A 15,412-nucleotide genomic window follows, 5' to 3' on the forward strand; every position below is an offset into this window, starting at 1 on the left:
AAAGGTGCAGCAGCTGTCCCAGCCTGGCCTGGGGGCCTTGGGGACTAGCAGCCCTCATCATGCTGACCAGATGAGGATGCTGTGCCCAGACAAGACAACTGGTAAAGAAAGCTCAATGCTGAGACAGTGAGCATCTATTGTCATGTTTAAGCTTAACTGGGTCATTTTCTAGTTTGTTTTGACGGCTTACTAGGTTAAGTAGTTTGCAATTTTTGCAAACAATTTATAGGAAACACTAACCATTACCTGGACTATTTCTTATGTGTGTACATTAACTAAAAGTTTGACACAGTGTTTTTTCACTTCATTACATAACCCCTAATATGCATAGATGCTGTAAATCTGATAAAATATGATGTGAATGATATTTTATAGTTATTTTGTATGGTGTCAATTTTGTTTTGCTTCATAGTATGTCAGCAAAAAAATAAAATAAAATTCTTCATTAAAAAAAAAAAAGAGGAGGTTTCCAGTGCCAGTCAAGCTTGGGCATAAATCTACTACAGCTTAGCTCTCCCAACAATTACAATGGAAAACTCTGGACAAGATAGGAAAAGCAAATTCCAGAGTATTCTGAACAGTGAACATCACGTGAATTAGGGGGAGGGGATTTGCAAAATTTGAAGAAGTGATCCACATAAGGGTGAGTTCCCAAGTTTTCTATTCCATCTTTTGTCTCCTAGCTTTGACTCAAGAGCAGCTCTAGTTGAAAAACTGCAAAAATTTGGAGAGGATCAGAAAAAAGGACCCCATCCCAAGCTGGAGACTATGTAGGAAGAAGGTCACATCTTTCTTATTTTTTTCTCCCTTCCCCTGCCCTTTTCTGAGGGTGACTTATTGTAGAGTTGCATAGAGGGGGCTCCTAAGCAGGCAAAATTACAAGAGAAATGCCATCTTTCTGGCAAAAGGAGCTTAAAAAGACTCCAAACCCCATGTTGTCTAAAGCAAATAGGGAAGTTTCCATACTTTTTAAAAGTTTTTTCTCTTCTGTCTGACAGGTGTGGCAGCAAAGACCATGAAAAGGGACTTTTGAGAAGCAGAGAGTGGAGTGGGAGCCATGAAGAAATCCTTGATTCTGGGTGTCAGCCAATGTGTGTTTGGGCCTGTCCTAAGCTGAGCATGTGCAGACATACAGTAGCTAAACAAAGTCTGAGGCACAGCTGACTCTGGGACTGCTGCCCACAGTAAGAAAGAGAGAAACAACAGACTAAACTCTATCTAACCCAACCCAATCCATTGATTTCATAGTAGAACAAAAAACTCAGTATTTAGCAGAAGATTTTATCATGGTCCAGAATCTCACAATGTAAGATGCAAAAATCCAAGATATAACCCAAATTACTCAGTATAGAAAAATGTGATCAATTTCCAAAAGACAACAAATAGGTGCTAATCTGAAATGTACAAGAGTTAATAAAGCAGCTATTAAACTATGCTCCAAGAAGAAAAATATTCTTGAAATAAATAGGTATTCTTAATAGAAAAATAAAAAAATTAATATACAAAAAAACTGAAATGAACAGATGGATGAATATTATCAAGGTCACTCAGGGACCTAAGAGTTAAAAAGGAGAGATAGTGTTGTAGAAAAAAAAATTTGAACTTTCCAAATTTAGAGAGAAAAACATAGGTTTATGATTACAAATGGTTTTAAAACTCCAAACAGGATAAATGAAAGGAAAACCTTGTCTAGAGACATCATGAGTAAATTGCTTAAAACCAAAGATAAAGATAAAGCTTGAAAATATCCAAATAAAAACAACAAACTATGTGTAGAACAATAATTCAAATGAGTGCATTTAGAACCATGAGGTCAGAAGAGGATCAATAAAATCTGTAAAGTGCTTAAGAGTTCAAAAAGAAATAGATGATAAAAATTATTAAAATTATATAGTTCTTTCAGAACCTGTCTCTAGATTCATTAAGATCACAAAATAAGTTAAACTAAGATCTGCCAAGCTACTATATTTAAAATCAGGTGGCTGGGAGTGTGGCTTAGTGGTAGAGCACTTGCTTAGCATGCGTTGAGGCCTGGGTTCCATTCCTCAGTATCATATACACAGAAAAAGCTGGAATTGGCACCATGGCACAAGTGGTAGAGCTCCAGCCTTGAACACAGAGAGGCTCAGGGACAGTGCCCAGGCCCTGAGTTCAAGCCCCCCCAACAAACAACAACAACAACTAAAACAAACAAACAAAAAAACCAGGAATGCCACACACCTGGATCTGGCTGCACCTACGCAGTTTGGATGGTTGTCAGGGACCACACCCTTCCCCATAGGGGTGGGCAAAAATGGCAAGTTACATTGTTCCACCAATTTCTGGATACTCTCCTCTGCATGAGCATAAGCAGCTCCTACAAGAAATAAAAATGCATGGGATTATTTGGTTAAGCATACCACTGGGACCCTCAAAATATTTCATATGAAATTGCTTTTAAGATCTCAAATACTCTCTGTTTATATATGGGCTTAAACACAAAATAAACTGTAACTATGCTTTCTATCTTTGGTATTTTAAAGTGCTTATGAAAGCAGTAGTTTTTAGTTATCCCCCCATAATCTCAATTATTTTGAAGAAATCTTACCCTAAGCAAAAGTCGCCTCTTGTATCTCTTGCTGTTCTCACTTACCTGCTCTATGCTATGGTCCCACAATTCCCTGAACACACTATCTTTACTGAGCAAGGAACACCATTGCTATGAAAGAGGAAGGCTCCCTACACACGGCTCTCTAACCACCAGCAAATCTGTTTTGCAAAACCTGCTATTCTAGGGTGCATGAGTTTCTAAAGCTCTGCACATCTTTCTATAGCTCTACAATCCTGTGATTGTAACAGAGCTAATGTTAAGGGGGACACAGGCCATCTGTTTTTACAATGTACACCTGCAGAATAACCACATGCCCTCAATGGCATTGAAAACAACTGTTTGTTTCAATGATGCAGGATTTCCTATACAATATAGGAATATATGGGAACAAGTCCATTTCTACTATCATCACAGCATCACAGTCACTATTAATTTTTAGCTATTTAATTTAATGCTATACTCTCTCTTTTCAGGGCTAGAATATTATCCATCTTTGGAACTTACACTTCTTTTTTTTTTTTGTCCAGTCTTAGAGCTGAACTCAGGTCGTAAGCACTGTCCTTGAGCTTCTTTTGCTCAAGGCTAGCACTCTACCACTTGAGCCACAGTGCCACTTCTGGCCTTTTCTGTTTATGTGGTAATGAGGAATCGAACCCAGAGTTTCATGCATGCTAGGCAAGCACTTTTACCACTAAGCCACATTCCCAGCCCTGAAAGTTATACTTCTTGATGGAATCCTAGGAAATAGTATATTGTGCTTTCAGATTCAACATTGTGTTTCCCCTATATGACAATCTCAGAATCCTTTCCTATGTGTGTATGATGAAAAACAGTTTCCTGTATTCCATTCAAAAAGTTTTCTTACTGTCCTTCTACCTCAGTGAATCTTCAGTCCTCTTCCTAGAGGAAGCTTTTACTTCCCTATCTTCCTGATGAACTGTTACCTTTTCAAGGTACTTTGTGCTACTTCTTCCAGATTATCTTTTCACACCACCTACTCAGGCAAATTTACTCTTTCTCTGAGACTCCACTTCACCCTTTCTATACACGCTATTAAGAGTATACTACACTCATTTGTTACCAGCTCAATTTCCCCCATAAATTATCATTATTTCTCTGTATCTCTCATAAATACTTTCTATTGCCCTTTTCTGATCATAAATACTCATCAAGTGTTTGCTAAAGAAAGAAGGAAAGCAAGCATTCACTGAAAGCTTTGCACATACTATGCTACTTAATTATACCTTATTGGGGTAGTTAATATCCCTATTTTACAAGTGAGATATTGATATACAATAGTATCAATTCTAGACCAGAAAATAGATGCAATAATGACTTTGTTAGTTGACACAGTAGTGTATAGTTTTAATTCCAAAAGCCTGAAGCAGAAGAATCATGAGTTTGAGACCACCCTGGGAGACACTGTCTTAAAACAAAAACAACAACAACAGGGGCTTGGAAGGTGGTTCAGTGGTAGAGTGCTTGCCTTGCATGCATGAGGCCTTGGGTTCGATTCCTCATCACCACATAAACAGAAAAAGCCGTAAGTGGCACTGTGGCTCAAGTGGTAGAGCACTAACCTTAAGCTGAAGAGCTGAGGGACAGCGCCCAGGCCCAGAATTCAGGCCCTACGACTGACAAAAATAAAAAATAAAAAAAGCAAAAGTAAAAACAACAATAAGCTGCTTAAAAGTACATAAATTGTTTGGCATAACACATAAGGACAAATATCTGACATTAGTCCAAAAACCTTAAAAATATTCACATCTTGTCAGGTACTGGTGGCTTACACCTGTAACCCTAGATGCTCAGGAGGCTGAGACCTGAGGATCGCAGTTTGAAGCCAGCCCAAACAGGAAAGTCCATGAGATTCTTATCTCCAATGAATTACTCAGAAAAAGCCAAAAGTGGCACTGTGGCTCACTAGCCTTGAGCAAAAAGAAGCTCGGGACAGCACCCAGGCCCAGGACTGGCAAAAAAAAAGAAAAAAATCACCTTTTAATTTAGTTTTCTTTTGATGACTCCATCTTAAATCCTAAATATAGAAAAATTTTAATATAATAACATGTTTGTCATAGCTACTATAAACAAACATTATTTGTTAATTCTAAATGGTAGAGCACTAGCCATGAGCAAGCAAGCTGAGCAAGCATGAAATACTGAGTTCAAACTTCAAATGCCAGTACCATCAAAAAAGAGATTTTTTCTGCATTTATAAATTTTTCTAAATGTTTTACAATTGAAAAAAAGAAAAAGAAAAGCTAAGTGCAGGTGGCTTAGCCTGTAATCCTAGCTACTAAACAAGCTGAGGATACAAGAATCATGGTTCCAAGAAAACTGGGCTACAAAATCTGTGAAACTTTATCTCCAATTAATCACCAGAAAGTCAGAAGTAGAACTGTGGACCAAGTGGTAGAGCACCAGTCTTGAATATAAAACTAAGGAATAGCACAAAGGCCCTGAGTTCGAGCCCAAGTACTAGCACCAAAAAAAGAAAAATTTTACTTAAGTCCCAAGAAGTAATGGGAGATTTTTTTCCTAACAGTGAGATTTCTGGGCATACAAGGATAATTCTATGATGAAGAACCTCCTATTCTAATTTCAAACATTAAGGCAGATAATAACAAATAATGGAGACAACTTCCAAAAAGAACCATTTTCTTAACAGGCTAGCAAGACTAAAGAGTTCTATTCAATGTTACCTTTCCCGATGATAAGAAGGGGCTGTTTGGCATTCCTAATAACAGATGCTGCCATATTTACAGCTGAGGTATCTGCCATGCTAATAGGAGGTGGCAGGCAGCACTCCTTGAACCTGGAAATAAAAGAATTCTGTTAATTAAAAGAGGTAACTCTAAAAGTCCTTATTTTGGAAACTTCAAATACCTATGAAAGAAAGAGTACAATGAATTCCATATACCTGCCATGCTGATCCAATCACTAGATGTATTTTACTATATTTGCTTTATATATACATACATATGCATTTTCCCACAAATCATTATAAGTCAATTATAGGCATCAAGACATTCATTTTTAAAGCTTCATAATGCACAGGCTGGGAATATGGCTTAGTGTTAGAGTACTTGAAGTGTTAGCATGCATGAAGCCCTGGATTCAATTCCTCAGTACCACATAAACAGAAAAAGCTGGAACTAGCCTATGGCTCAAGTGGTAGAATGCTAGCCGAGCAAAAGAAGCCCAGGCCTTGAGTTCAAGCCCCAGGACTGGCACAAAAAAAAAAAAAGTGAAGCCCTGAGTTCAAACCTGAGCAATACCAATAAATAAATAATTAACAAATAAAATGTTTCTTCCCCATGGGACTTAAAAAAAAAAGATATGCAGCCAGGTGTCAGTGGCTCATGCCTGTTATCCTAGCCACTCAAAAGGCTTAGATCTGAGGATTGTGTTTAGAAGCCAGCCAGGGCTTCTAAACTACCCCCAAGAAATCTGGAAGTGGAGCTGTGACTCAAGTGGTAGAACACTAGCCTTGAGCAGAGAAGCTTAGGGATGGCAATCCCTGAATTCAAGGTCCAGAACCTGAACAAAAACAAAACAAACAATAAAAATAACTAAATAAATATATAAATAAGATATGCATGAAAAGGGAACAGGAAAGTACTAAATGTTAAAAGTATTAATCTCGCTAGGTGCTGGTGGCTCATGTCTGTAATCCTAGCTTCTTAGGAGGCTGAGATCTGAAGATCACAGTGTGAAGCCAGCCCAGGAGACTCTTATCTCCAATAAACTACTCAAAAAAAGCTGGAAGTGGCAGTGTGACTCAATAGAGCATCAAAAAGGCTCAGAGAAAAAGCCCAGGCCCTGAGTTCAAGCCCCATGACCAACAACAACAACAAAAAGTTAATTCTTAGAAGAAAAGATTACTTCTTTCTACTTTTCTAGTCCTTTCCAGAATTTGTTAAAATGGAGAAAACACGGCTCACTTTATAAGATCAAGGAAATATCACCAGTAGACCAGAGTCCACAGCAACTGGAATCCATTAAATGGTACCAGGTTGATGCACTGCCTAAGTAATGAGCCTTTTATCAAGGGTGAAAAAATTACTTCTGTACTTCTAGTTACTCAGTGTTAAGAAATAAAGGGATTGGGGTGGGGGGAGAATGGGAATGTAGTTTAGTGGTAGAGTACTTTCCTAGCATGCATAAAGCCCTGGGTTTGGTTCTTCAGTACCACATAAACAGAAAAAGCCAGACATGGTGTTGTGGCTCAAGTGGTAGTTTATTAGCCTTGAGCAAAAGAAGCTCAGGGACAATGCCCAGGTCCTGAGTTCAAGCCCCAGGACTGGCCAAAAAAGAGAAGAAAGAAAAAGAGAGAGGGGAGGGGGGAGGGAGGGATGGGACAAATCATCAAAATACCTTATTGGAACATTTAAAAATAACATATAGCTAGACAAAGACTTTATATATTGAGTCCTAGGAATTTTTCAACAATCACTCCATCCTTTGGCTTACACTAGGACAATTGTCAACAATCCATTCTACACTAGTAGTGATACATATATGTACTTATTGGGGGAAGAATTTCAAATGTGGAAATCAGGGAGCTTCAAGTATTTGATAAAAAGTCTCTAAATAGTTACTAAATAATATCATTTTAATAAAAAGAATTCAGCTAAGATTCAGTTTAATGTAATTCTAACTCAGGTGGCTGAGATCTGAGGATCATGATTGGGAAGGAAAATCTGTGAGACTCATCTCCAATTAAGCACCAAAAAAAGCTGGAAGTAGAGCTGTGGCTCAAATGGCAGAACAGTAGCCTTGAACACAAAAGCTCAGAGACAATGCCATGGTCCTGAGTTCAAATCTCAGGACTGGCACACACATAAAAAATTAAAAGATTCTGTTAATTATTAAATCATCAAAGGTTAAAAACAAACATGAATTCATAAACTTATGGACCAGTTCTTTCAAAAAGATAGCAGGCATTATAACAATATTAACTTCAGAAAGAATTTCAAATAACTGTTACTTACTTTACAGAAGACACATCCACCTGATGGGTCACAAAATCTGCAGGTATGTCAACATAACAAGCCCCTGGACGACCATAGATACTATTTCTCACTGCCTATGTTCATTCCAAACAGAAGAAAAGATTTTTATAAATCTCAACTCTTAGAATCATATTCCACTGAAAGATAACTTACAACTGTGAAATTAACACTATTCAATATTCCTAGTCATCCTAGGACAAGAAAACAAAAAATGTCCTTCATTAAGTTTACACATTTTAAGAGATTTCTTTGTTTGAAAGAGGGGAGGTAGGAAAGTATTCATTGAGAGTTTAAAATTCATAATATGCTGTCTTAATGAACTAAGAGATTACATGAACCAGCTCCCCTTTTTTTGCAAATGTATATGAGAAAACACCCAAGGGTTTATTATAACTTTACATGTGTAGAATTAAAAATATAATTTAAAAAGTAATGAACAAGTTGGGCACTGGAAGCTCACATTTGTAATCCTAGCTACTCAAGGAGGCTGAGATCTGAGGATCAAGGTTCAAAGCCAGCCCAGGCATAGAAGTTCACGAAACACTTAGCTCCAATTTAACAGCAAAAAGCTGGAAATGGAAGTGTGGCTCAAGTGACAGAACACTGGACTTTAGTAATAAAGCTAAGGGACAGCCCCTAAGCCCTGAGTTCAAGCCCCAGTTAAACACACACAAACACACACACACACACACACACACACACACACACACACACACACACACACACACACACTTTCTTGATCTACTGAGGGACATCAGGGTTGGTTCCATATCTTAGCTATGGTAAATAGTGCTGGTAGCTTTGGTATGACCTTGTTTGTGATTGTTTGGGTAAATGCCCAAAATTGGGGTTGCTAGATCATAAGGGAGCTCTACGTGGAGTCTTTTGAGGAACTTCCATACTGCTTTCCAAAGTGGATGAACTTTACACTCCCACCAACAATGCAGTAGGGTTCCCTCTAGCATCTGTTGTTATTAGATTTCTTGATTACAGTCATGCTCACTGGGGTGAGGTAGAATCTCGCTGTTGTTTTGATTTGCATTTCTTTTATAGCTAAAGAAGTTGAGCATTTCTTCATGTATCTATTGGCTTATTTCCTCTTCAGAGTAGTCTCTCTTTAAGTCTTTAGCCCACTTATTTATTGGGCAGTTCTTTGAGGATTTGTTGGGGATTTAGTTTTTTGAGTTGTAAGTATATTTTAGATATGAGACCTTTGTCCGTTGTATGGCATGGCTACTGAAGGTCTTCTCCAAGTCCGTGGGCTTTCTATTGATCTTGCTATCCATATCCTTTCCCTTGCAGAAGCTCTGCAGTTTCCCATTTGTCCAACTTTTCTTTGATTTGTTGTATTTCTGGGTCTCTATTAAGAAAATTTCAGCCTGTGCCAAGGAGCCCTAGAGTTTCTCTATTCCTTCCTGTAATGTTTTCAGGGTGTCTACTTTTACTTCGAGGTCTTTGATCCATTTGGAGTTGATTCTGGTGCAGGGTGATACATACAGATCTAGCTTTAATTTTCTACAAGTGTTTAACCAATTTTGCCAGCACCATTTACTGAAAAGGCTATCTTTCTTCCATTCTATTTCTTTGGCTCCCTTGTCAAAACTTAGGTGGCTATAGGTCTGTGGGATTTTTCTGGGTCTTCAGTCTTATTCCATTGGTCCTCAGGACTGTTCTTGTGCCAGTACTAAGCTGTTTTGATTACTATGGCTTTGTAGTATAGTTTGAAATTTGGTATTGATATTCCTCCAGTGCTGTTCTTTCTACTAAGTATTGTTTTTGCTATTTGGGGTCTTTTATTGTTCCATATGAATTTTTGGATTGCTTCTTCTATTTCATTGAAGAATGAGGTTGGGATATTGATAGGTATCGCACTGAATTTGTAGATAGCCTTTGGCAGTACTGCCATTTTCATGATGTTAATCCTCCCAATCCAGGAGCATGGGAGGATTTCACTTGGTTAGTTCTGCTTTAATTTCCTTTCTCAGGTTTTTTAAGGTTTTTGTCATAGAGGTCCTTCACCTCTTTTGTTAACTCCTAAGTATTTTATTTTTTGTGGGGCTATTACAAAAGGGGTTGCTTTCCTAATTTCAGCTGCACTCTTCTCATTAATGGCATACAGGAAAGCCACTGATTTCTTTTTTTTTTGGTCCAGTCGTGGGGCCTGAATTCTGGGCCTGGGCGCTGTCCCTCAGCTCTTCAGCTCAAGGCTAACGCCCTACCACTTGAGCCACAGCGCCACTTCCGGCTTAAAGCCATTGATTTCTGAGGGTAATTTTTTTTTGGGGGGGGGATCTGGTTGTGGGGCCTGAACTCTGGGTCTGGGCACAGTCCCTCAGTTCTTCAGCTCAAGGCTAGTGCTCTACCACTTGAGCCACAGCACCACTTCCAGCTTTTTTCTTTTTGTTTATGTGGTGCTGAGGAATCGAACCCAGGGCCTCATGCATGCAAGGCAAGTGCTCTACCACTGAGCCACCATCGCAGCCCCTGAGGGTTAATTTTATACGTGCTACTTGGCCAAAGTTTCCAATCAGCTCAAGAAAATGTGATAGAAATATATATATACATATATATATATATGATGGAATTCTATGCCTCCATCAGAAAAAATGACATTGCCCTATTTGTTAGAAAATGGAAAGACTTGGAAAAAAAATTGTATTAAGTGAAGTAAGCCAGGCCCAAAGAAACATAGGTCCCATGGTTTCCCTTGTTTGCAATGACTAGTACATGTCTAGGACAAGCAGAGAAGGCCAAAGGCTATGTACATATGACCACATGAGATAATGTTAAGCAACATGTACCCCAAGACAGGGACAAGTAGTTTTTTCTTTCCTGCTATTGTTTTTAATGTACTTATAATGAACTACGTGATTCTTTTCTTTTTTATGTTCTTCCCCCACGGTATAACCCCTGTTTTCACTGTATTTGATGCCAGTATTCTGCATCTTAATAAAGAAAAAAAACACAACAAACTAAGGCATAGAAACTTTGTGCAAAAATTACTTCTGTTTCTGTAACTAGATGACAGTGAACATAAAATGTAATTCGGTTTTGGTGTTTTATTTAGTTTAAAAAAAAAAGTCTTGCAAGCCTTGTGCTTGCTAGACAAGTGCTATATCTATCACTTGAACCATGCTAAAGCTAAATAAGTCTTTTGGCTTGTTTTTCAGCAGAGTCCAGAGCTAAGTTTTCGCAGACTGGCTTCAGAGTACAATCTTCTTATCTCTATGGCAGAGATTAAAGGCATGTACTACCACAGCTGGTGTCTTTTAGAAATAGGGTCTTTTTACCATGATCCTCTTGTCTCTACCTCATAAGAAGCTAGAATTGCAAGTATGTTCTGCCATATCTGGCCCCTATAAAGAGTTTTTCAGAAATGTCACTTTTTTTTTTTTACAATTTTGAAATCATTTATTTTGTTGCAAGGTAGTTAATGTCAAATGTATACAAGCTTAGGATTTCAACTAAAGGAATGTTTTCATTTGCAAGCCTATGGCACTTAGTTACATGTCATATAGCATGGAGTAATACTGAATTTCGCAAAAGACTTAATGACTTTATTCACAGCTTCCAAGAAATCCTTCTCAGTTGCAATTTTTCACCATAGCAATGTCACTTTTAATAACCTAGGCATAGTGTTAATTGTCACTCATCTATTAAGAATAAAAAGAACAATGCTGGAAGTGTAGCTTAACGATAGGGTATATGGTTACCATGTATGACGTCTTGGATTCATCTAATTAAATACTGTACCTTTTCAATGACAAATGGAATCATTTCTATGCTGGCTGGCCGGGCTGAGAACTTGCTATATAATCTACAAGCTTCAACCTGTTCAGAAAATGAAAATCATGTCAAATTCAGCTCACAATCAGATTACTCTCCTGAAGGAAGGTAAAATGTTACTATTTTCTAATACATTTAGAAGCAAGATGGAGAAAATGCAGGTTAAGACTGCTTCTCAAAAGTCTATTCAAGGGCTGGGAAGTTGGCTCAGTGGTAGAACGCTTGCCTTGCATGCCTGAGGCCCTGGGTTCGATTCCTCAGCACCACATAAGCAAAAAGAAAAAGCCGGAAGTGGCGCTGTGGCTCAAGTGGTAGAGTGCTAGCCTTGAGCTGAAGAGCTGAGGGACAGCGCCCTGGCCCGGAGTTCAGGCCCCACGAGTGGACCCAAAAAAAAAAAAAAAGTCTATTCAAATCACAAATTTCTGCCTTAGGCTGTTTCAGAAAGCTAATCAAAAAAAGTCCATATTTTAATTTCTCAAATCAGCAAAACTGAATAAGTTTGGTAACACACAACATTTGCCAAACACAGGAAACCAGGCACTCTCATAAACTACTGATTGGATGAGTACATATAGATAGAGGGAATCTGACAATACTTCTAAAAATTTAAATAAGCTACCCACAGCTACAAATATATGTTTATCTGTTACATCTTGATTGATTAATTAATTAATTAGCCAATCCTGGAGATTTAACTCAGTGCCTGGGCACTATATCTTTTGCCCAAGACTAGAGCTCTACCATTTAAGCTACAGCTCTACTTCTGGCTTTTTGGTCATTTTAGGACATAAAGAGTCTCATGGACTTTCCTGTCCTGGTTGGCTTCAAACCACCATCCTCAGATTTCAGGCTTCTGAGTAGCTAGGATTACAGGCATGAGTCACTGGCACCAAGGTCTCACACTGGTTCTTGATTTACCAACAGATTTTGTCTAATGGTTTTAACTCTTTGCTCTTAATTTTTTTCTGATATTTATACTATTAAGTGTTAATTCACCTTCAACATCTGTAGCCATTTTGAAAACTGCAATGTTTTTTGTTTGTTTGTTTGTTTTTTGGTCGGTCATGGGGCCTGAACCTCTGGGCCTGAGCACTGTCCCTCAGCTCTTCAGCTCAAGGCTAGTGCTCTACCACTGGAGCCACAGTGCCACTTCCAGCTTTTTCTGCTTATGTGATGCTGAGGAATCGAACCCAGGGCTTCATGCATGCAAGGCAAGCACTCCACCACTGAGCCACCTTCCCAGCCCCCAACCTGCAATTTTTTGCTAGCAATTTCTTTCAAATTTCTTCTACTTCTGAAATACTTTTTTTTCTCCTTTAAAAATAAAAACAGACTTGTTCAGAGTATGATAGTCATTTTCTTTTAAGTAGGATTTTTCTCTTAACTATTTCTGAAAAATCTGGGAGATAAGAATTCAAATATATTTTAATTCCTACATTCTTCTTGACTATTTTTTTTGGAGGGGATTCCTCCCTTGGTAGGCAGGTGCTCTATTACTTGAGCCATATCTTTTTGATATGACTATTTTTGAAAAAGGGTCACAAATTTATGCCCAGGTAGGTCTGGACCATGATCTTCCTATTTATACTTGTCACCACAGCTAGTATGACAGATGTGTACCATCATACCCTTTTTCTGCTGAAATGGAGTCTTGCAAACTTTTTACCTGGGCTGGCCTTGAATTTTTGTCCTCTCAATCTCAGGCTCTTGATGATTTAGGATTTACAGGCATGAGCCACTCCTCTTGGCCTTGCAAGATTCCTTATTTTCAGAGTTCAAAACCTGTTGATTTGGAGTATTTCTTGGAAGTTTCCTAAGCAAGGCCTGAACCTTGATGTTTCTGTTTCAATTTGAGTTCAGGACCTCCCACTTGTTTTGCTTTCTTGCTCAACTGACGCTCTACCACTTGAAACATGCCTCCAGAATGGCTTTTTACTGGTTATTTTGGGCATTTTTGGAGGATTCTCTCTGATTTTTCTGTCAAGACTAACTGTGAACTACAATCTTCCAGATCTCAACTCTTTAGTAGCTAGAATTAAAGATGTGGGTTGCCAGTGCCCAGTTTAAACTCTTTCTTAATATCCAACATCAGTTTATCTTATTCAGGAAAATCACCTTTAAATAATAACCCTCTAACTCAGGTTTTTAATTTTTTATTTTGCAGACAGGAATTTCTACATCTTGTCTATAACTATATTGTTAGAATATTAGAATTAGATACCTGAGGAAATTCCTGGAAGGCTCCCATTGCCTCTTGATTTCGTTCACAGGAACCACCAATCACAATCAAGGGCCTAAATAGTAATTTTTTTAAAGAGACAATTACACATGAGGTTATGCAAAACACTCAGTGCCCCAATATATAACAACTCCATACATATTAGAGACAGAGATAAAGAAATACACAAAGAGAAAATGTCATCCCTCCTAAAAGTCTGTAAATTAAAAAATACTGCTTAGTGTGGTGCTACATACCTATAAACTCAGAACTCAAGAGACTGAAGATTACATATTTGAGGTTAGCCCAGGTTATATAATGACTTCTAGAGCAGCTTGGGCTACCCAGCAAAACACTATGTGAAGGAAAACAAAAAAACAAAACCCACAAAACTTACGATGCGACCTAATATGAGAGAATGTTTCCTTGCAGAAAAGTAGAAAATGCATACTTAATGTTTTTTCCTTATTCTTGCCTCGCCCTTTCTGGATGCTAATTGTTAAGACTTTCAGATTCATTGCATGAACGTGGCATAAAATGAATTTTTATACAATATATGTTATTCTTGGGATACAGGAAAGAGACATTTGACACTTTTCTAAGTATATTCTATTTGGAACGGCAAGATGAGTGATGTTCTTACAATAAAACTTTGCTCCTTCAAAGTAAAAAAAAAAATCAGGTAGCCAGGTTCTGGTGGCTCACGCCTATAATCCTAGCTACTTAGGAGGCTGAGAGCTGAAGATCTTAGTTCAAAGCCAGCTTGGGCAGGAAAGTCCATGAGACTCTTAACCTCCAATTAACTACCAGAAAACTGGAAGTGGTGCTATAGCTCAAAGTGGTAGAGCACTAGCTTTGAGCAAAAGAGCTCAGGAACAGTGCCCATATCATGAGTTCAAGACCCACAACCAATCCCCCCACCACCACCACAAAAAAAAAAAAAAAATCATGTAGCAAATCTAAAGATCCTTTAAAAAAAAGAACCTAAAAAAGTGAATAAGGATGAAAAAGACTAAGAAAAAAATAAAAGAAACAGAGCTAGCTAGGCACCAGTGCTTATACCTGTAATCCTAGCTACTCAGGAAGCTGAGATCTGAAGACTGAGGTTCAAAGCCAGCCCAGGTAGAAAAGTCTGTGAGACTCAAATCTCAACTACACATACATACATACACACACAAAGCCTGAAATAGAGCTGTGGCTTAAATGATAGAATGGCAATCTTGAGTGATAAAAGCTAGGGGACAGAACCCAGGCCCTGAGTTCAAGCCCAAGTACTAGTACAAAATTTTAAAAAAGAAGGAAGAAAGAAGAAAGAAGGAGAAAAGAAGAAGGAAGATGGGAGGAAGGAAGAGAGGAAGGAAGGGGGAGGAAGAAGAAAACTCCAATTATAAGAAACACAGTATAGGCTAAGTGCAGTGGCCCAAACCACTGATAGGCAGATGAATCACAGTTGGACACCAGCCCAGATAAAAAGTTAGCAATACCCAATTTTAACTTTAAAAAGCTGGGCATGGTGATATGTCAGCTATTTTGGAAATGCAAGTATGATGGTCAAACAAAAGATGCAAGACTCTCTCAAAAATAACCAAAGCAAGGGCTGGGGAAGAATAGCTCAAGTAGTAGAGCAAGGCATTGAGTTCAAAACCCCAGTACTATAAGAGAAACACAATACCAGAGAAAGAAATGTCCTTCTCACTAAAAAGATTAAATATATGTTATGAATTGATTAGAGCACAATCCTCTGCAACCTGATCTTATTGGTAAAATATTGTTAATCATTCAAACCCATGGTTAAGATGTTTA

General features: G+C 38.2%; 1 protein-coding gene across 1 annotated transcript in view; it reads right to left on the bottom strand.

The window, feature by feature from the left end:
• Hacl1 (2-hydroxyacyl-CoA lyase 1) overlaps window positions 1-15,412 on the bottom strand; it is a 40,907-nt gene that overhangs the window by 16,536 nt on the left and 8,959 nt on the right. The window contains exons 5-9 of the mRNA XM_042679815.1: window positions 13,613-13,685; window positions 11,359-11,436; window positions 7,585-7,679; window positions 5,293-5,405; window positions 2,221-2,356 (exon numbers count right to left, since the gene is read on the bottom strand). Of these exons, the coding sequence (XP_042535749.1) occupies window positions 2,221-2,356; window positions 5,293-5,405; window positions 7,585-7,679; window positions 11,359-11,436; window positions 13,613-13,685 (495 nt within the window). The remainder of the gene's footprint in view (window positions 1-2,220; window positions 2,357-5,292; window positions 5,406-7,584; window positions 7,680-11,358; window positions 11,437-13,612; window positions 13,686-15,412) is intronic.

Source organism: Dipodomys spectabilis, unplaced genomic scaffold (genome assembly GCF_019054845.1).
Source record: "Dipodomys spectabilis isolate Male_0828 unplaced genomic scaffold, ASM1905484v1 ptg000054l, whole genome shotgun sequence".
NCBI lineage: Eukaryota > Metazoa > Chordata > Mammalia > Rodentia > Heteromyidae > Dipodomys > Dipodomys spectabilis.